At 45.5% G+C, this 20,460-nt stretch overlaps 1 protein-coding gene across 4 annotated transcripts in view; it reads left to right on the top strand.

Moving 5' to 3' along the window:
* Positions 1-9,329: 9,329 nt before the first annotated feature.
* IFNAR2 (interferon alpha and beta receptor subunit 2) overlaps positions 9,330-20,460 on the top strand; it is a 33,958-nt gene continuing 22,827 nt past the window's right edge. For 3 of the 4 annotated variants that reach the window (XM_043892797.1, XM_043892796.1, XM_043892799.1), the window contains exons 1-2: positions 9,330-9,585; positions 20,321-20,412. In XM_043892797.1, coding sequence (XP_043748732.1) covers positions 20,358-20,412 — 55 coding nt within the window. In that variant the 5' untranslated portion in view covers positions 9,330-9,585; positions 20,321-20,357. Of the gene's footprint in view, positions 9,586-20,320; positions 20,413-20,460 lie in introns of those variants that run through there. The other variant, XM_043892798.1, reaches the window with a different exon arrangement.

Below are 20,460 nucleotides of genomic sequence, written 5' to 3'. Positions count from 1 at the left end.
GTCTGAAAGCATTCTGAAGGCGGAGTCCCTTCTTCCCCCAAAGGACTTTTAGTCTTTTCTCTTAAGGCTTTCAAATGACTGGATTGGACCACCCTCGTGATGGAGGGTGACTGCTTTACTCAAAGTCTATTGATTTAAATATTAATCACATCTCAAAAAATACCCTCACACTGTATCTAGACTGAGATTTAATGAAAAGCTAGGTACCATGGCCTATGTGAATAATCAAAAAACAATCTACAATAAGAATAGAAAAGAGTTTTCTGAGTCAAACCAAAGACTAGCCCAGAAGCCATCTTCCCAGATTAATCTGAGAAGCTGCTCCAGAGAAGCCTGGTTTTTCAGCACAGTTTTGTATCTTGTCTGAGCAAAGGAGATTAAACAAATTAGGGATATATTTATTGAAGGTAAACACACACACACACACACACACACAGATCAGCACACACATGGCAAGTCAGCCTGGCCTTGGCACCTGGGAAGGGAGTCTTAGCGTCAAAGGAGCATCAGCACTGGTGTCCCAGGATGAGATGCACTTCATCTTTATTCTTAACATCGATGTTTTTTTTTTTTTAACTTCTGATGGCCTTTTCTCTAATAATTAAAGTATATGTACAATGTATGTTTGATAGGCCACAAACACATTGTTTAGGTCAGCATAAAATTCAAGTTAACTCATGAATAAGCCAGAATGACCTCCCTATATCTCAATACATGAACATTTATTTATCACCTACCATAGCCTGGGTACCTTAACCATCACACATACCATCTTAGAAAATGTTACCACCGAATGTAAATTGGTACAGTGGCTATGGAGAAGAGTATTGGAAGTTCCTTACAAAACTAAGAATAGAGTTATCATATGATGCTGCAGTCCCACTCCTGGGCACATATCCAGGGAGAACCATAATTTGAAAAAATATACCCACTCCAATATCCACTGAAGCACTAATGACAGTAGCCAGAACATGGAAGCAATCTAAATGTCCACTGACAGAGGGACAGATAAAGAACATGTGGTCCATACATACAATGGAATACTACTCAACCATAAAAAAGAACAAAATAATAATGTCATTTGCACCAACATGGATGGATCTAGTCTAGAGATTGTCATACCGAGTGAAGTAAGTCAGAGAAAGATGAATGCCATGTGATACTGCATATAAGTAGAATCTAAAAAATGGCACAAATGAATGAACTTACAAAACAGAAACAACATCACAGATGCAGAAAACAAACCTATGGTTCCTAAGGGTGGCACGTGAGGGGAGGGATGGACTGGAAGTTGGAGACTGACATATACTCACTACTCCATACAGAATAGGTAGCTAATAAGAATGTGCTGTAGAGCCCAAGGGCTTCCCTGGGGCTCAGACGGTAAAGAATCTGCCTGCAAAGTGGGAGACCTGGGTTCAACCCCTCAGGTTGGGAAGACTGGAGGAGGGCATTTTAACCCACTCCACTATTCTTGCCTGGAGAATCCCACGGACAGAGGAGCCTAGCCAGCTATAGTCCATGGGGTCACAAAAAGTCAGACACGACTTAACACAGGGAATTCTGCTCAATATTCCGTAATGACCTATATGGGAAAATATGTAAATAAGAGGGAATATGTGTATATGTTTAACTGATTCACTTTACTGTATACCTGAAACTAATTCAACACTGTAAATCAACTATACTCCAATATAAATTTTTAAAAAGGAAAAGAAAATGGTACCACCATCCAAGAGATGTTTAACCCAGGATGCTGGGGGTTTGCCTTGACTTCTAATGTAACCTTCACTCCACACAGCACCCAGTTCTATTTATTCTTCTTCCTAAATATTTCTAATCCATCCCTACTGCCAAAATCCTGGTCCAGCAAGAACCTCTGCACTGCACTCTGCATCCAGCCTCTCCTTCTTCACATCTGTCGTAGACACAGCAAGGAGAGAACTTGTTAGTCTGGAAACTGGATTGTGCTAATTTCCTGCTCTGGACTCACCACGAAGGCCACGGCTGTCACACAAGTTGAAACAGGTGTGATCTCTCACTGACTCAGACATCACGGGTGGTGTTATTGGTGTGTGAGTTTCCAGAGTGGAGAAGAACTCATGGTAAAGTTCTGAACAAAACAAAGCCCAAGCTTCTCTCAATTTACACAGCAGTTACATTTCTGGGAAATTCAATTATATTAAAACCATACATCTAAGTCTGCTCAGGCTGATATAACAATATGCCACAGATTGAATGGTTTAAACAACATGTATTTATCTCTCATGGCTCTGGAAGCTGGCAGCCTAAGATCGAGGTTCTGATCAGTACAGTTGCTGGGGAAAGTCTTTTCCTCCTCTTGTTGTTGTTTAGTCTCTAAGTCAGGCCCAGTTCTTTTGCAACCCCATGTCTGCCCGCAGGCCCCTCTGTCCATGGGATTCCGCAGGCAAGAATACTGGAGTGGGATGCCATTCCCTTCTCCAGGGGATCTTCCCAACCCAGGGATCAAACCCACGTCTCCTGCTTTGACAGGCGAATTCTTTACCACTGAGTCACCAGTGAAGCCCCTCCCTCTTCCCAAGAAGATACTAAGCCCATCAAGAGGGCTCATAGCATTTGTCTTGGAGTTTCTTTCTCTTTTTTTCTTTTTTACTATTTACTTATTTATTTATTTAGCTGTGCCAGGTCTTAGTTTTGGTACTTGGGATCTTTCGTCTTTGTTGCAGCATGGAAACTCTTAGTTGCAGCACATGGGATCTAGCTTGTTGATCAGGGATCGATCCTGGGCCCCCTATTTTGGGAGCAGAGTCTTAGCCACTGGACCACCAGGGAAGAGGTCCCTATCTTGGAGTTTCTTATAGCTTCCCTCTGTGAACACTGATGGAATTCTCCCCAGAGTCGTTGCTTCCCAATGACCTACCAAGACCTAGGATTGAGTCCAGGCACCTTGACCTGCCAGCCTCATATGAACACCCTGACTTCCTGGGCTTCTCCCCTGGAAAGGCAGGGTCTCCTGGATATCCATCAGCTTCCTGTGCAGAGTTATCCCAACACATGGTCAGGAGCCACTGGGAGAGTTAGGGTACATGAGAAAACAATGAGGTTTAGGCTCTTAAAAAAAAAATCAATCTGCATTTCATTTATGTAGTAATTCACTAAATGATACATTTAGTAATTCATATGCAAAATTAATTCATTGCCACAATACAAAGTCTCAGGAGACTTTAGGAATCACGTGGTCTATCAGCATGTTCTAGATGAGCATGTTGTCTCAAATTCCCATCTTTCTTTTTTTCTTTCCTTTCCAGTCTTGGTGGCTCCCATTTCCCAAGCAAGCCTGGGGGACGATCTCGACCCCACTCAACTGCAGTGGCCACAGGGCCCTGGTATGCTACCACACGCAGGTGTGTAAGGGCATGCGCGTGAGGAGAGCCAAGCCCTAGAGGGTCATGCTGGCTTAAGAAGAGGGTGAAGGAGGAAGGAAATGACTCATTCTGAGAATCAGACATGGGGAAAGAGGGTCACGTGCTTATGGTCTAGTCCCCTAGCTGAGGTTGGGTGACGGAGGCCACCCACTCTGCATGGGTCACACAGGGCCCCAAGGTGTCAAGGCTGCAGTGCTCTGAACGATTAGCAGAGGCAACTTGCAGCTGAGTTGAAAGAAGCAAGCCCCTTGCTACCCCACTTCCCCCACCTGCCTGGGCAAAGTGGGCAGCTGCACAGAGAGGCTAAATGTGGTCAAACTACCCGGGCTTGGGGTTTCTGGGTCAGAGACCCAGGGGAGGAACTGACCCCCAACGCCTTCACAGGTGCAACTTTGAGGGAGTACTCGCAGTGCGCTGTGGGCACAGCATCTAGACTCACAGTCCGGAGTCACCAAGCAGAAGCTAGAACTCAGCATTTGACCTCACAAGTCAACTTGACCAAGGTTGAAACCAGAATCCCATTCTCTGACGCCCTGATTTGCCATTCTCTCCACTGAACTCCTCCCCACACTGAGGAGAGCAGAGAGGTGTAGGGCTGTGGGGTTTTATGAAGGGAAGGATCAAACCCACATCAGTATTCTTTTCAGTCCAGAGGAATTTCTTCACAGATCCCCTCCCATCCGGAAGCCTTTGATACATTATGAGTATTTCATGTTTAGAAATTCTCTCTCTCCAAACTACCTTCATGACCCTGTTCACACATCTTGTTTTCAGCAGATGACTTTGCTGCATAAACTTCCTATAAAAAGCAGAAGTTGTCAGACTCTCTGTCACCTTTGCCACCAAGTCTACCCACTCTGCCTTCCTTTCTCCTGTTACAAAAGACAGAAAGTCCCTTCTACCTAAGATAGGCCTCTCCCACCTCCAGTGTTCCTCCTATCTCAACAATTTCACTCTTTATCTCTTCCCCATGATCGGTTTACCACTCTCTATGGGACCATTTTCAATAAACTGGGGACACACATAGTATTCTCCTGTCTTAAAAACAAAGTGAACTCTAGTGAAAGTTGCTCAGTTGTGTCCAACTCTTTGTGACCCCATGGACTATACAGTCCATGAAATTCTCCAGGCCAGAATACTGGAGTGGGTATCCTTTCCCTTCTCCAGGGGGATCTTCTCAACCCAGGGATCAAACCCAGGTCTCCTGCACTGCAGGCAGATTCTTTACCAGCTGAGCCACAAGGGAAGCCCCATCTTAAAAATACCCACCCCGTAAAACAACAATGAGATACCACTACACACCCACTAGAATGGCTAACATGTGGAACACCGACAGCAGCAAATGCTGGTGAAGACGTGAGGATGTGCAGAAGTGAAAACTCTCATCATTGCTGATGGGAATGCAAAATGGTATGGCCACCTTGGAAGACCGTTTGGTAGTTTCTTACAAAACTAAACATAACTCTTAAAATATGATCCAGCGATTGCAATCTTTTGACATTTACCCATGAGTTGGAAATCTTCATACCAAAACCTACACATGTTAATAGCAGCTGTATTCATAATTGCCAAAATCTGGAAGCAATCAATATGTCTTTGAATAGGTGAATGGATAAACAAATTGTGGTACAAACTGTGGAATATTACTCAGCTCTAAAAAAGGTACTATCAAGTCACAAAAAGATATGGAGAAACCTTAAATGGATATTGTTAAGTGAAAGAAGCCAGTCGGAAAATGCTATGAACTATGTGATCCCAATTCTGTCATACCAGAAAAAGCAAAACTATGGAGACAGTAAAAAGATCAGCAGTTGCCAGGGACTAAGGAGGAAAAAATGATGAACAGATAGATGGAACACAGGGCACTTTTAGAAACCACTCTGTGTGATACTGTAATGGTGAATACATATCATACCTTTGTTACAACTCTACAGAACTGCAGCAGGGAAAAAATGTACAGTGTGAACAGTGAGTCCTAATGTAAACCAGGGACTTTAGTTGATAACAATGTATCAACCAATGTATGATAGGCTCACCAGTTACAACACATGTACCACATTGTTACAAGGTGTTACCAGAGGAGACTGGAGGGAAGGGAAATAAGAGGCTCCATTCTGCAGAGTGTGGTCCTAAGTCCAATTTGTTCAGAAGTCAACTAACACCATTGGCTCTAAGGTACTGTACTATAAGAGGTTTGTGATGCTTTTCACATAAATAACACATAAAAAAACAAACACAAAAAATAAAGAAAAAATTTTAATCTTACAGTATGGTACCCTGAAAAGTACAGTAGTGCCCGATACATCACCATGGCTTCTACACTTGCTTCTGGACATCCTGGGCTGGAAATAAAGACTCTGCATACAGTCGCTGCTGTTGTTCAGTCGTCAGTCGGATCTGACTCTGCAAGGCCATGCACCACCGCCCGCCAGGCTCCTCTGTCCGTGGGGTTTTCCCAGCAAGAATAATGAGGTGGGTTGCCATTACCTTCTCCAGGGGATCTTCCCAGACCAGGGATGCAAACCGTGTCTCCTGCTTGGGCAGGATTCTTTACCACTGGGCCACCAGGGAAGCCCGCTCTCCACAATACTGTGCAGGAAAGTACACAAAAGCACAATCATTGTAGGAGGTGCACACGTGTGAGGATGCACACCAGACACGTGAACGAACATGCGATCGGAGGTGGCGACGCACATTCACATCTTCGAAAGCTTGCAGCTTGAAGGAGACTTATTGTAAGTCTAGAACTGCAGTTATTTTCTTTGTTCATAGTTTGTACCACCAACTTCCCCACCCACTGGAACATAAGCCCAGAGGACAGCAGGAACTTGGCCCGTGTCATATACAGTAAGTCCCCTACATAGGGATGACTCCTGTTCTGAGAGTACATACGTAAGTCAGCTTGCTTGGGTAAGTCCAGCAAAGTTAGCCTAGGTACATAAAAACAAAAAATACACACACAGAAAAACAAAGAAAATGTTTGTAATCTCACAGTACATCACTTTGCCAACACAGGTCAGTCTAGTCAAGGCTATGGTTTTTCCAGTGGCCATGGATGGACGTGAGACTTGGACTAAAGAAAGCTGAGCACAGAAGAATTGGTGCTTTTGAACTGTGGTGTTGGAGAAGACTCTTGAGAATCCCTTGGACTGCAAGGAGATCCCACCAGTCCATCCTAAAGGAAATCAGTACTGAATATTCATTGGAAGGACTGATGCTGAAGCCAAAGCTCCAATCCTTTGGCCACCTGATGTGAAAAGCTGACTCATTTGAAAAGACCATGATGCTGGGAAAGATTGAAGGCAGGAAGAGAAGGGGATGACAGAAGGTGAGATGGTTGCATGGCATCACCGACTCAATGGACATGAGTTTGAGTAAGCTCCGGGAGTTGGTGAACAGGGAGGCCTGGCATGCTGCAGTCCATGGGGTCGCAGCAACTCCGAAGAGTTGGACATGAGTGAGTGACTGAACTGAACTGACAGTACCTTGAAAACTACAGAAGTGCTGGCTATATCCCCACTGCTTTCACAATTGCTTCCAGACATCCTGGGCTTGACATAAACATAGTGTATTACTATAGTCTATGCAGTACTGTAGAGTAAAGCACACAAAAGAACAGTCATGCAGCAACATATACCAGACACGTGACTGGACATGTGAACACACGTCTGAGTCTTTGAAAGTTCACAGCTTGAAGGTTCGTATGTAGGGGACTGACTGTTGTGTGCTGTCTCGGAAACCTACAACAGTGCTTGGCATCAATGAATATTCCTGAATAAATGAACAAATGTGTATTTTTAAACATATAGTAGACTTTATGGGAATATAGAGCATATAGTTGGAATTCCCAGGTGTCTCAGAGGTAAAGAATCTGCCTGCCAGTGCAGGAGACACAGGAGACTTGGGTTCAATCCCTGGGTTAGGAAGATCCTCTGGAGGAGGAAATGGCAACCTACTCCAGCATCCTTGCCTGGAGAATCCCAGGGACAGAGGAGCCAGGCTCCATGGGGTCACAAAGAGTCAGACACGACTGAGCAATTGAGCGCAGACATGTTAGCAGAAATAACGAACAAAATACCCAGGGAAGGCTGTCTCTTTAAAGAAAAATGGGAGAAAACGTTGGTCCACAGATCATATAGGACAGAGATGTCCCACAGTCCCCTTCCCCACCACACAGTTTCCCCATCTTTAACGTCCTGCACCAGTGTGGTACATGATGGGGGAGGGTGGTGGAAGGCATGGTCTTAGTAAAGTGTGCCTGAATGCTAAGTTGCCTCATTCATGTCGGACACTTTGCGACCTTCTGGATGATAGCCTGACAGGCTCTTCTGTCCATTGGATTCTCCAGGTGAGAATACTGGAGTGAGTTGCCATTTCCTCCTCCAAGGGATCTTTCAGATGAAGGGATTGAAAGTCTCCTGTGGCTCCTGCATTTCAGGCAGATTCTTTATGGCTAAGCCATCCCAGAGTGTTCAGTTCAGTTCAGGAAGTTCACGTACTGTTGAAGCCTGGCTTGGAGAATTTTGAGCATTACTTTGCTAGCATGTGAGATGAGTGCAATTGTACGGTAGGTTGAGCATTCTTTGGCATTGCCTTTCTTTGGGATTAGACTGAAAACTGACCTTTTCCAGTCCTGTGGCCACTGCTGACTTTTCCAAATTTGCTGGCATATTGAGTGCGGCACTTTCACAGCATCGTCTTTCAGGATTTGAAATAGCTCAACTGGAATTCCATCGCACCTCCACTAGCTTTGTCCGGAGTGATGCCTCCTAAGGCCCACTTGACTTCACATTCCAGGATGTCTGGCTCTAGGTGAGTGATCACACCATTGTGGTTATCTGGGTCATAAAGATATTTTTTGTAGAGTTCTTCTATGTATTTTTGCCACCTCTTCTTAATATCTTCTGCTTCTGTTAGGTCCATACCATTTCTGTCCTTTATTGTGCCCATCTTTGCATGAAATATTCCCTTGGTATCTCTAATTTTCCTGAAGAGATATCTAGTCTTTCCCATTCTATTGTTTTCTTCTATTTCTTTGCATTGATCACTGAGGAAGGCTTTCTTCTCTCTCCTTTGGAACTCTGCATTCAAATTTCTCCTTTGCCTTTAGTTACTCTTCTTTTCTCAGCTATTTGTAAGGCCTCTTCAGACAGTCATTTTGCTTTTTTGCATATCTTTTTCTTGGGGATGGTCTTGATCCCTGCCTCCTGTACAATGTCATGAACCTCCATCCATAGTTCTTCAGGCATTCTATCAGATCTAATCCCTTGAATCTATTTGTCACTTCCACTGTATAATCATAAGGGATTTGATTTAGGTCATACCTGAATGGTCCAGTGGTTTTCCCTACTTTCTTCAATGTAAGTCTGAATTTGGCAATAAAGAGTTCATGATCTGAGCCAACCTCAGCTCCTGGTCTTGTTTTTGCTGACTGTATAGAGCTTCCCCATCTTTGGTTACAAAGAATCTAATCAATCTGATTTTGGTATTAACCATTGGTGATGTCCGTGTGTAGCGTCTTCTCTTGTGTTGTTGGAAGAGGGTGTTTGCTATGACCAGCGCATTCTCTTGGGAAAACTCTGTTAGCCTTTGCCCTGCTTCATTTTGTACTGCAAGGCCAAAAATGCCTGTCACTCCAGGTATCTCTTGACTTCCTACTTTACATTCTAGTCCCCTATGATGAAAAGGACATCATTTTGGGGTGTTAGTTCTAGAAGGTCTAGTAGGTCTTCATAGGACCGTTCAACTTCAGCTTCTTTAGCATTACTGGTCGGGGCATAGACTTGGGTTACTGTGATGTTGAATGGTTTTCCTTGGAAAGGAACTAAGATCATTCTGTCCCCAGGGTGTACACGTGGGTAAATTGGTGGCCCCGCCCGCGCGCTATCCGAAAGCAGCCGGGCGCGCGCACCAGCGGAGGAGACTTGCTCCACCTCTCTGGGCGGAGACCCCGAGATTCATCCGGGGCGCCCCGGGAGCGAAGGCTGCGGGCCACCACCACTCCCCCTCTGCTCGCCTTTGCCCGGCGCCGGCGGTCCCTGCCGAAGGGACCAACAGCAGCCGGCATCCGGGTCGCGAGCGCCGAGCCAGGGTGCGGAGGGGCGGCGGCGGAGTCGGGCTAGAGCGGGTGGGCCCGAGGCTGGCACCCCGAGGGCAGCGGCGAGGCCACACTGCCAAGGTAACGCGGGCCGGGGGGGCGGCGGGGATCGCGGCGCGGGGGAGGGTGGGGAGGGCACCGGGCGACGCCGCCTCTGCGCCGCCGTTTCCCGGAATCCCTCTCCAGGAGCCTGTCTCTGCCTGGAACTCCTCCTCCCGCCTACTCCTGGGATCGCAGGGTTTCGCCGCGCGCGCCGCCTCACCCTTGCCCCGGGGCACCCCCTCTCCAAGCTCCCCGCGGCCCTGGAGGGTCCTTGGGGGGCATCCACTGACTGTCCCCTGCGGCCGCGCTGCCCTCGGCCCTGTCCAGGCGTCCTCCGTTCATCGCCCCCCACGCACACTCCCGGGGACCCCTTGTTTGTACATTCAGCCCTGCAGCTGACCCCCCAAGGGCCCTGGCCGCTTCGAGGTGAGAGTCAAATTCCTTAGGGTCCACAGCGCCCTGCAAAACTGGGTTACCGGCTCGGGTCTCCGGCTCGGGTCTTCCGTCCGCCCTCCAGCAGAACACAAGGTTAGGCATAGTTTGTCCCCGTGCCGGAGAGGGGTACCGAGGGGCCATCGGAGCTGGATGGTCCTACGTCCTTACAGACCCATCGCTTGGGAGCTGGAGTGGGGACAGGGCGATGGGACAGCGTGGCGGAGACAGGAGTGGACCCGCGTCCGGGGTCTGGAGGGAGCGAGGAACCGGGTGCCAGTCGACGCTTCACGTTCGGCTCTGACCGATGGAGCCAGTTAAACCCAGTTACGAGTTGGATCCATCAACCCACTTAACCTAGCGAAGGGTAGCTTTGAGGAACTCTAGCTATCCCGTCTCTCTTTGTGTCTTTCTCTTTTAATATTTGTTTGATCTCCTTGCTTTTGTTTGGCAAAAAGTCTTAGAAACTGAGTGGAAGGAGGTAGCAGTTGCGGAGGCAGGTGCCGCAAGAGTCGCGGGGGTCACAGCCCCACCACCCGCTCCTGGCCTCGAGCAAACTGACCCCGAGACCAACTGGGCTGCCACCTGCCCGGCATCTTGGCCAGGTTTCAAAGTACCCGCCTCCTGCTGTCCTGACTTGGAGAGGACAGGGGTGAAAGCAAGACTGTAGTAAAATTTGCTCTAAAGAAAACATCTATCAGTGTGTCCTTAGTTGATACGATTTGACCACTTTGTGGCAGAAAGTGAACTTCTGAGTTCTCTAGTTCATGAGTTGCTTTTCAACGTTGGATCATCAAAAATCTGTGTGACTCTTTTATCCTTACCTGTGTTTCTTCTAATGTTTCTCATGTATTTATTTCAAACTTAAAGACAATCTGCCTGAGATTTGGTTCCTGAAATTTGACACCGGTAATTTATCTTAAAAAAAAAAAAAATAGAGGAAGAATCATTGCCTGGAGGTACTGTCTTGAAAGTGAAACTTTTATTAAAATGTATTTTCCATCCTCCTCCACTTGCATACACAGAGCAGGTTGGACTTCCTGTGACATTTACAAATCTTCAAATTATTGTAGTCTGAAGCATATGTATTCTTTGATGGTCAATCATATTTTACCAAAAGTAAGACACAATGATGGATATAAGGTGTACTTTAAAAACTTTTATGTCACTGGGTAGGAAAAACCACTGTCAATTATGGTATGTCATGCCACCAGACAGGGCACCCTGATTTCACAGATGTTCAGATGTCAGAAGGAAGTGTATGTTTTATAATTTGTGAGATAGAATCTCTTGGCAGAGCTTGATGATACTTTTCCCTGAGGACTTTTCATTGCTTCAAAGAATTAAACTGGTGGTGTGCAGTTCAGGAAGAATAAATGAAAACAGCTTGCTGGGAGAGCAGTTGGCCGACGTAAGGGTAGTGGAGTAAGGAGAATACGAAAAAGGGAAAGAGAGAGGGAGAGAGAGACATGGATGGATGTTGGGTAGGGAGTAGTTCAGAACCATTGAGAATCTTTTCAAGAACCAGCAAGAAAATGAATTCATTGGGTATCCCCACGAGCCAGGGTTTAACAAACTGGTACATGGGAGAGTTATTCTTAAACCCTGTTTTTCTGAAACACTGTTGTTTTAATTCTGAGGTTTTTAAAAAAATATATTTAAAATTTGAGTGTATCCGACCACCAGAAAAAAATGGTAGGGATCCACAAAAATCCTAAAAGTGCTTCCTAATAAATAAGAAAGAATGAAACGATGAGTTTTAGCATGACTTAGCTGTTTCCTTTTCAGACAAAGAGCAGCTGGCGCTTCCTGCTCTGGGTGGGAGGGAAATATACTGGGCGGGGGAGGGGGGGTGCAGGACTGGAGAAGCCAGCACCAGAGTCAGGGGACCCCACAAAAGTCCCACGGTTGACCCACCCCTCCTTGACCCTGCCTGCAGGACACTTACCCCGGGTGTTCCAGGAAGAAGCAGAGCCCAGACTACACTTCCCTGATAGGCGCACCCACATCCCAGCACCAAAGCTTTGCGCTAGAGAAACTGCCCAGTCTTCACAGAACAAACTGGAATCAGGCACAGTTTTTAAAAGGAGGTCAGGATTTCACTTCACTTTATCACAATTGCAGGAGACAAAGGAATCGAAGTATGAATGAGGTAAGCAGAAATGGTGCGGAAGAAAAAGAAAGGAAAGAACATGATAGCTTGCAGGATTAGTTACTCAGTTGTGTCCAACTCTTTGTGACCCCATGTGACTCTAGCCCACTAGGCTCCTCTGTCCATGGAATTTTCCAGGCAAGAATACTGAAGTGGGTAGCCATTCCCTTCTCCGGGAGATCTTCCTGACCCAGGGATCGAACCCCGGTCTCATGCACTGAAGGCAGATTCTTTACCACCTGAGCCACCAGTGATAGCTTGCAGGAATCTTACTAAAAAGAAAACATTACTCTTGGGACAGAAGCCCATTCTTTACAAACAACAACAACAAGCCATGCTTTTTGTTGTTGTTGTTGTTTAGTTGCTTAGTTGTGTCTGACTCTTCTGCAACCCCACGGACTAAAGCCTGCCAGGCTCCTCTGTCCATGGGATTCTCCAGGAAAGAATACTAGAGTGGGTTGCCATGTCCTACTCCAGGGGAATCTTCCCAACACAGGGATCAAACCCAGGTCTCCTGCTTTGCAGATAAATTCTTTACCATCTGAACGACCACAATAGCTTTAGATCCTTCAAAAATTGACTTAAAAATATGAATTAACAAATTGTTATTATCAATAACTGTTTATTGTCAATAAAACAAACTCAAAGGTAAGAAAAAAATTTAATTGGGATGAAAAGGAAGATTGCAGACTTACAGGAATACACTGAAGATCATTGAAACATAATTACAGAAGAAACAAGAGGAAAGACTAGAACAGATCCTGCTGAAAGTAAAAATATTTTAACAGAGGAAAGACTCTTAAGCCCCAAAAATTCAGAGACAAAGATGAAGTCATTTATTAAGAATTAGATGTGGGAGACAGATAAAGCACAGTCAGGCATTAGGATACTTGAATTTCCTGAAGTGAAGCCAACAAATGGGACAGAAAATGCAAATAAAAATAAGATAAATTTTATTGAAATGAAGAAAAATGGTCTGTAGGCCGAAAGAGCTTGACATTTTCCAGGAAATTTTCATATAGGAATGCTTAGTACCACGATATCTTCAGTAGTTTAAATTCAAAGGAAAAGAATTATCATTATTTAGGAATTGAAAAAAGAGTAAATAAAGGAGAGGAAAATCACATCAAGTTGCTCTCAGACGTCTCCAGGGCTGTGCTAGATGCCAGAGGACAGTGGTTCCAAGGGAAAAGTTTTAGGAAAGAAACTTTTTCCCAAGAGGATGTGTCATCCAGCTAGAAGATGTCATTCAGGTTGAAAGTCAACAGAAAGGGGCTTCTTCAAATATGAAAGAACAAAGGAAATGCAGCACCCATGAGCCCTTATGGAAAAAAAAAAAAAAAAACTGCTGGAGAATAAAATTCAGCGCATAGTAAATAAAGAGAGAAGTCAAAGTAAAGAACTCAAGCATCAAGAACTCATGATATAAAGGACTGTTGGCCACAATAGAGAGTCCAAGTGCCATAATGAAGACCCAGCATAGCCAAAAAAAAAGGAAAAAGAAAAGAAAAGGACTGTTGGTGACTATTTATTTAAATGTGGAATTAATATAAAACATCTTTGGAAATTATGCAATAAAATGTGATTATTATATAACTCTGGGCACACACAGAAAAAGAAAAAGTAATCAGGTAGGGGCGGAAGAGGAAGATGGAAGGAAATATGAGAGTAGGCCCTATAGTTCTCACCTTTGAAGGCGTGGATCAGTAAACAGAGATGAACAGTTAGTGCTGTGACTATCGTATTCCAACTTCCAATGTCTTTGTAATTTTTTTAACTTTGGAGGGATATTTTAGGGAGTTATTCTTTCTTATGGAAATAATTGAAATGTCAACAATTTTTCTGCCTTTGATTCAGTTTTTTTCCAAGTAAAATTAAATTTAGACAAAAATACCCTGTGTGTGTGTGTGCTGTGTGTGTGCATAGAAAGATCTCTGGGATTATGTTGTTCATTAATGTTAATTATGGAACTATCTGGATGCTGAGATTTTACTTTTATGCCTTATTTTTAAATTTTTTTAAATGAGTGAGTTGAACTATTCTTACCAAAGCAAGAAATAAACCAGAAACAAATATGCCAAGACATTAACAATGCTTGATGCCCGGTAGTAAAAATAAAGATGCTTGTTACTTTCTTCTTTGTGCTTTTCTGTATTTTTTAAAATTTCCGGGGGGGGGTGGGGTGGAAGTATATGTCATTTTACTTGTAGAGTTTTTCTGAATCCATTCATTCACTGATGAGCAAAGATATGCCAGGTGTCAGGCTGTACCGAATAGAAGAAACGACACAGTTCTTCTCTCTCCCAGGAGAACAGGGGGCAGTGAGTTCTGTGAGGGTTGTCTGTCTGTCTTTGTTAGGAGGAGCTGAAACTCAGAGAAGAGTCACTTTGCCACAGTAGCATCCGTTTGAGCTGGGCCTTGAAAATGTGTGGTATTTGTCTGGGTATCAGTGACAAGGATTGTTGGGGGAGGGAGGAAGGGAGAGGGGATGGTGGTGATAGGAGATTCAGAGCAGGTGTGACTTGTGGCTCAGAGTTCAGAGCGAGACACTTGTGTGGGCCACTTGAACTGTGGTGTTGGAGAAGACTCTTGAGAGTCCCTTGGACTGCAAGGAGATCCAACCAGTCCATCCTAAAGGAGATCAGTCCTGGGTGTTCATTGGAAGGAGTTGATGTTGAAGCTGAAACTCCAATACTTTGGCCACCTGATTCAAAGAGCTGACTCATTGGAAAAGATCCTGATGCTGGGAAGGATTGAAGGTGGGAGGAGAAGGGGATGACAGAGGATGAGATGGTTGAATGGCATCACCGACTCGATGGACATGAGTTTGAGTAAACTCCGGGAGTTGGTGATGGACAGGGAGGCCTGGCTTGCTGCAGTCCATGGGGTCACAAAGAGTCGGACACGACTGAGTGACTGAACTGAAACCAGATCTAAATGCAAATATAAGAGCATTTAAGCCCGATGGTGAATCACCAAATTATAATACAGAGTTGGCATTTCCTAGCACCCCACTCCAGTACTCTTGCCTGGAAAATCCCATGGACGGAGGAGCCTGGTAGGTTGCAGTCCATGGGGTCGCGAAGAGTCGGACACAACTGAGCGACTTCACTTTCACTTTTCACTTTCATGCACTGGAGAAGGAAATGGCAGCCCACTCCAGTATTCTCGCCTGGAGAATCCCAGGGACGGGAGCCCGGTGGGCTGCCGTCTATGGGGTCACACAGATTGGACATGACTGACGTGACTTAGCAGCAGCAGCAGCACATCTTGGGATAATTCCTGGAAGTAGGTAAAGCAGTAAACTCAAGCCCAGACTCAGGAGGGGAGCAAAGAGGAAGAGAGGATTCCCAAGGGCCAACAGCCAGGGCCAGGGCCACTGCCCACAGGCGCCGGGGGCTCTTCTGCCCTGGCAACCCTGGGCATACATGCACTTGAACCCTCAACTGCTAGCCACCAGCCTGAGATGGACTCTGGAAAAGGCAAACCCTGAGTCTCCCTTTTCCAAGGATCTGCCATCCCAACCCATAGCATGCTGGCAGACAGTGAAGAGTCCTTAAACCTCTGCTCCTGGCCCTGCTGTACACCCCGATCCAGACTGACCTTGACATTTAACTCCCGCCAGACCAGGTAGCCACCAGTGGGTGGCAAGGTGGGCCAGGGATAGCTTCCAGCCTCCCTGCACACACGCCAGGAGGGCATCAATGCACCATGATCGCTCTCCCACCCTGTGACCCAGCTGTTGCCCCCACGAAAAGAACATCAAGCAGTCATGGGGCATAGAGAGAGGGGCCAGGTCAGGCCCCCATCCTGCAGGGGTTGGAGGAGCAAGACCCAAGTGCGAATTGATCTCCTATTTTGTCCCATCAGACTTCACTAACAAAACACAAGTTCAAAGATAAAACGATTAAGAATTTCAAGATGGCCACAGGAGAGCAATAAACCAAGAGTAGGCCCCTTCTGGTGTGCAGGGCCCCTGGGGTGACTGAAGCTGGCCCCAGCTGCAGAGAGAAGAGTGACCAGAGGGAGGTTACCAGAGGAGTAACCTTTAGGGAGGTTGAGCTGCTTGGAGTCAGGGAGAGTTTTAAAGAGCTTCATGAACAGTTCCAGGCGGGATGCCAAGATGGTAAATTAGATTTTCCAAGCAAGCAAGAATCTGCTATCAGAAATCTAATTGGAAGCGGAGTATGACTCACCAGGAACAAAGAAAGGGAGGCCACATCCTGTGGCCCGGAGCAGGAGAGAGGGGCTCTAGTTGTGTAGCTGGGTGTGTGTACCTTCAGCCGCGGAGGAGAGGGAAGGTTCTGCACAGGCTGTCATCAGAGCACAACAGAGAGACCAGAGGCCACAGGACAAGTGGTCAGGTAGGAGGGAGTCACCCCCAAGGTGGCATTCCACAGTCTTGGTGCTCCCAGCATCTAGAGAACGTCCACGACCAGGCAAACCCTCTGCTGAGCCGTGATGATGGCAGATAACATCGCATGTCATAAAGACACCTCTGTGGATGTGCTAATGATGGTACACTTCCCAGGTGGCCCAGTGGTAAAGAATCTGCCCACCAATGCAGGAGATGCAGGGGTCGTGGGTTCCATCCCTGGGTGTGGATGATTCCCCAGAGGAGGAAATGGCAACCCACCCCAGTATCATGCCTAGAAAATCCCATGGACCCAGGAGCCTGGTGGGCTACAGTCCAGGAGGTTGTGAAGAGTCAGACACGACTGAGCATGCACTTGTTATGGGAAAAGTTGAGGTGCCCAGATAGCTCATGGGTGGTAGGTGGCAATTTTGACTTGGAATCTTTTGGCTTGATAGCATGATAGTCAAGGGGGCTTGAATTCATGTCTGCCACGTGGTGGTCATTTTTCACTTTGACTTGGGACTTGGGGCTACCCCAGTGTTTGCGGGGACAGGAGGACACCCAGTAGTTTGGATGGAGACAGAGATCCGAGGGAGCGAAGGAATGAGACCGACTGGGGGCTCCATAAAATGTTTCAAGACTTCCTTTCTCACCTTGGAATGAAGAAGACTTTCTAACTAACTCAAAATGCAGATGCTAAGAGAGAAAATACCTTTAAGTCTAAAAGCTCAGAAGTTTCCGTTAAAAAAGAAAAAAAGCCGCACAGGCAAATGAAAGGACAAGTGACAACGGCAGAGGAAAATAAAAAAGATGTGACTCATATCACAAAGGGCCAGTTTGCCTCACACTTAAAAAGCTCCTTCTAACCGATGTGAAGAATGAAATCTTAAAAAGAGGGGATATATACGTATAACTGACTCACTTTACTGTACAACAGAAACTAACACAGCACTGTAAAGCAACTATATTCCAAAAAAAAAAATTTTAAGAACCAATATTAAAAAAAAAAAAAAAAAGCAATGACTCAAAGATAGACAGTTAATTCGAAAGGGAACACCTCTGCCATATATGCTCGGTCTTACTTAGAATAAGAGAAGTACAGAATTGCTATAAACCTGAAGACAACTTTGCATTTATGAATTTGATTTTCAGAAATCCAAGAGCTTGATGGTTATCATTATCATAATCATTAGTTATCATTGTCATTCCCTACAAGCTCTTCCTTTGTGGGGAAGCAGAAATTCTCACACACTGCAACAGGTTGTGTAAACCACTACAGCCACAAGGGCGAGAGTGTAGCTGTCTCTATCAAAACTGCAAATGCAAGGATGTCCCTGGTGGTCCAGTGGTTAAGACTCCGTGATTTCATTGCAGAGAGGCTTTCATTGCAGAGGGCCAGGGTTCTATCCCTAGTCGGGGAACTAAGGTCTCACAAGCCTCACATTTAGTGAAGCCAAAAAAAAAAACACAAAACACATGCATGGTCACTTTGGGCCTGGTCTCTTCTGTCTGCCCCTGCAAACAAGCCTCCACCTTCCCCATCTTTTACTGTGCCCTGGGGTCCTGTCTTGCATGGGTACGGCCATCAACTGCCTTGTCCTGTGGCTTTGACTGGAATCAGCCAATGGGGAGCCCCAGGAGAGGAGAAGGAAGACAGTGAGGAATATCTGTGTTCCTCTCTCCTTTCTAATTCCAGGCTTGGGACGTTCCCTCTGTACCTCAAGCCCACAATGATAATAGCCCTCGCTGCTGTTATTTTGAGATGCTACGCTCGTCCTTATGGTTGGCCTGGAGCCAGCTCACACATTTGTATTAAATAGTCCCTTGATGAAAATCTTCTTCCAGTTAGCCAGAGTTGAATGTGCTCTTACCTGCTGGGACCCTGACTGAACCCCACTTTAGCCTAGCAGTCCTATTTCTGGGAAGCTTTCTCACACTTAGACTTGACATGCTCAGAATGAAGCATTTCAAGAAAATCCATTGCAGAAACAGTTGGAAGTCACTCAAATGTTCTTTGTGGCGACTGGTCATATAAATCATGGTATGTCCACAGAGTAGACTATATGTAACTATTTAAAAAAAAAAGAAATTCTCTTTGGTGTTGATATAGAGAGAGCTCCCAAATTTATTTTTAAGTGGAAAACAGCAGGAGTTAAACAGGGAATGTATATGCCATGTGTGTACTAAGTTGCTTCAGTTGTGTCCAACTCTGACCCCATGGACAGTAGCCCACCAGGCTCCTCTATCCCTGGGGTTTTCCAGGCAAGAATACTGGAGTGGGTTTCCATGTCCTCCTCTACCCTTGGGTCGAGAAGATCTCTCTTGTGTCTCCTACATTGGCAAGCAGGTTCTCTACCACTAGCGTCACCCGCTATCTCTGTGTTTGGAAAAATAGGGGTGGGGAGAATAAGAATACATTTTTGTATTTGCTTATGCATGAAGGTGAACATGAACTTGGGCAAACTCCGGGAGACAGCGAGGGGCAGGGAGGCCTGACGTGCTGCCGTCCACAGGGTCTCAAAGAGTTGGACATGACCAGGCGACTGAACAACAACATATATGAAGATATTCTGAAGGACTAACCCAAAAAAATAAAAATAGTTTTCCAAAGGGAGCAAGACACTTCACAATTTGATTTTTCGTATATTTAAATTTTTGGAACCAAATGACTATGGGTCCCACAAGCTGAGATAAAGCTCCTTGTGTAAATGGGGTGAATGATCCAGCTCCCAGAAGGGCAGAGAGGAAACCTGGAATCAGGAATTTCCTGCTGGGGACTTCCCTGGTGGCTCAGTGGTTAAGAATCCACCTTGCAATTCAGGGGACACAGTTTCAATCCCTGGTCAGGGAACTAAGATCCCACATGGCACAGGGCAACTAAGCCACACACCTCAATTACTGAACCCAACGGACACAACGAGAGAGTCTCTGCTGCAACAAAGTAGATGCCACAGCTAAGACCCAGTTCAGTTCAGTCACTCATATGTGTTCTTCGCATGAGGTGGCCAAAGCATTGGAGTTTCAGCTTCAGCATCAGTCCTTCCAATGAATATTCAGGACTGGTTTCCTTTAGGATGGACTGATTGGATCTCCTTGCAGTCGAAGGGACTCTCAAGAGTCTTCTCCAACACGACAGTTCAAAAGCATCAATTCTTTGGTGCTCAGCTTTCTTCGTGGTCCAGCTCTTACATCCATACACAACTAATGGGAAAACCAAAGCTTTGACCAGACAGAACTTTGTTAGCAAAGTAATATCTCTGCTTTTTAATATGCTGTCTAGGTTGGTCATAGCTTTTCTTCCAAGAAGCAACCGTCATTTAATTTCATGGCTTCAGTGACCATCTGCAGTGATTTTGGAGCCAAAAAAATATAAAGTCTGTCACTGTTTCCGTTGTTTCCCCCATCTATTTGCCATGAAGTGATGGGATCAGATGCCATGATCTTAGTTTTCTGAATGTTGAGTTTTAAGCCAACTTTTTCACTCTCCTCTTTCACCTTCATCAAGAGGCTCTTTAGTTCTTCGCTTTCTGCCATAAAGGTGGTGTCATCTGCATATCTGAGGTTATTGATACTTCTCCCGGCAATCTTGATTCCAGCTTGTGCTTCCTCCCGCCCAGCGTTTCTCATGATGTACTCTGCATATAAGTTAAATAAGCAGGGTGACAATATACAGCTTTGACGTACTCCTTTCCCAATTTTGAAACCAGTCTGTTGTTCCATGTCCAGTTCTGACTCTTGCTTCCTGACCTGCATACAGATTGTCTTTGTCTGTTGTCTTTGCAGTTTAATTAGATACTTCACAATTCTGATCCCTAATGTTGATTTCTTTTCAGATGTGAAAGTAACAAAAGGACGCATAAAATAATAAAAATGCTCTTGAGCCAGAATGTGTCGGTGACTGGACCACTGAATTTGTATCCCGTGGGTGAGTGTTACTTTTTCTCACAGCTCCATGTGCAGGGACCCTGTTAGG

Source organism: Cervus elaphus, chromosome 31 (genome assembly GCF_910594005.1).
Source record: "Cervus elaphus chromosome 31, mCerEla1.1, whole genome shotgun sequence".
In the NCBI taxonomy this organism is placed as follows: Eukaryota; Metazoa; Chordata; class Mammalia; order Artiodactyla; family Cervidae; genus Cervus; species Cervus elaphus.
The sequence above is the reverse complement of the archived record's forward strand: the minus strand, read 5'-3'. Positions and strand labels throughout refer to the sequence as shown.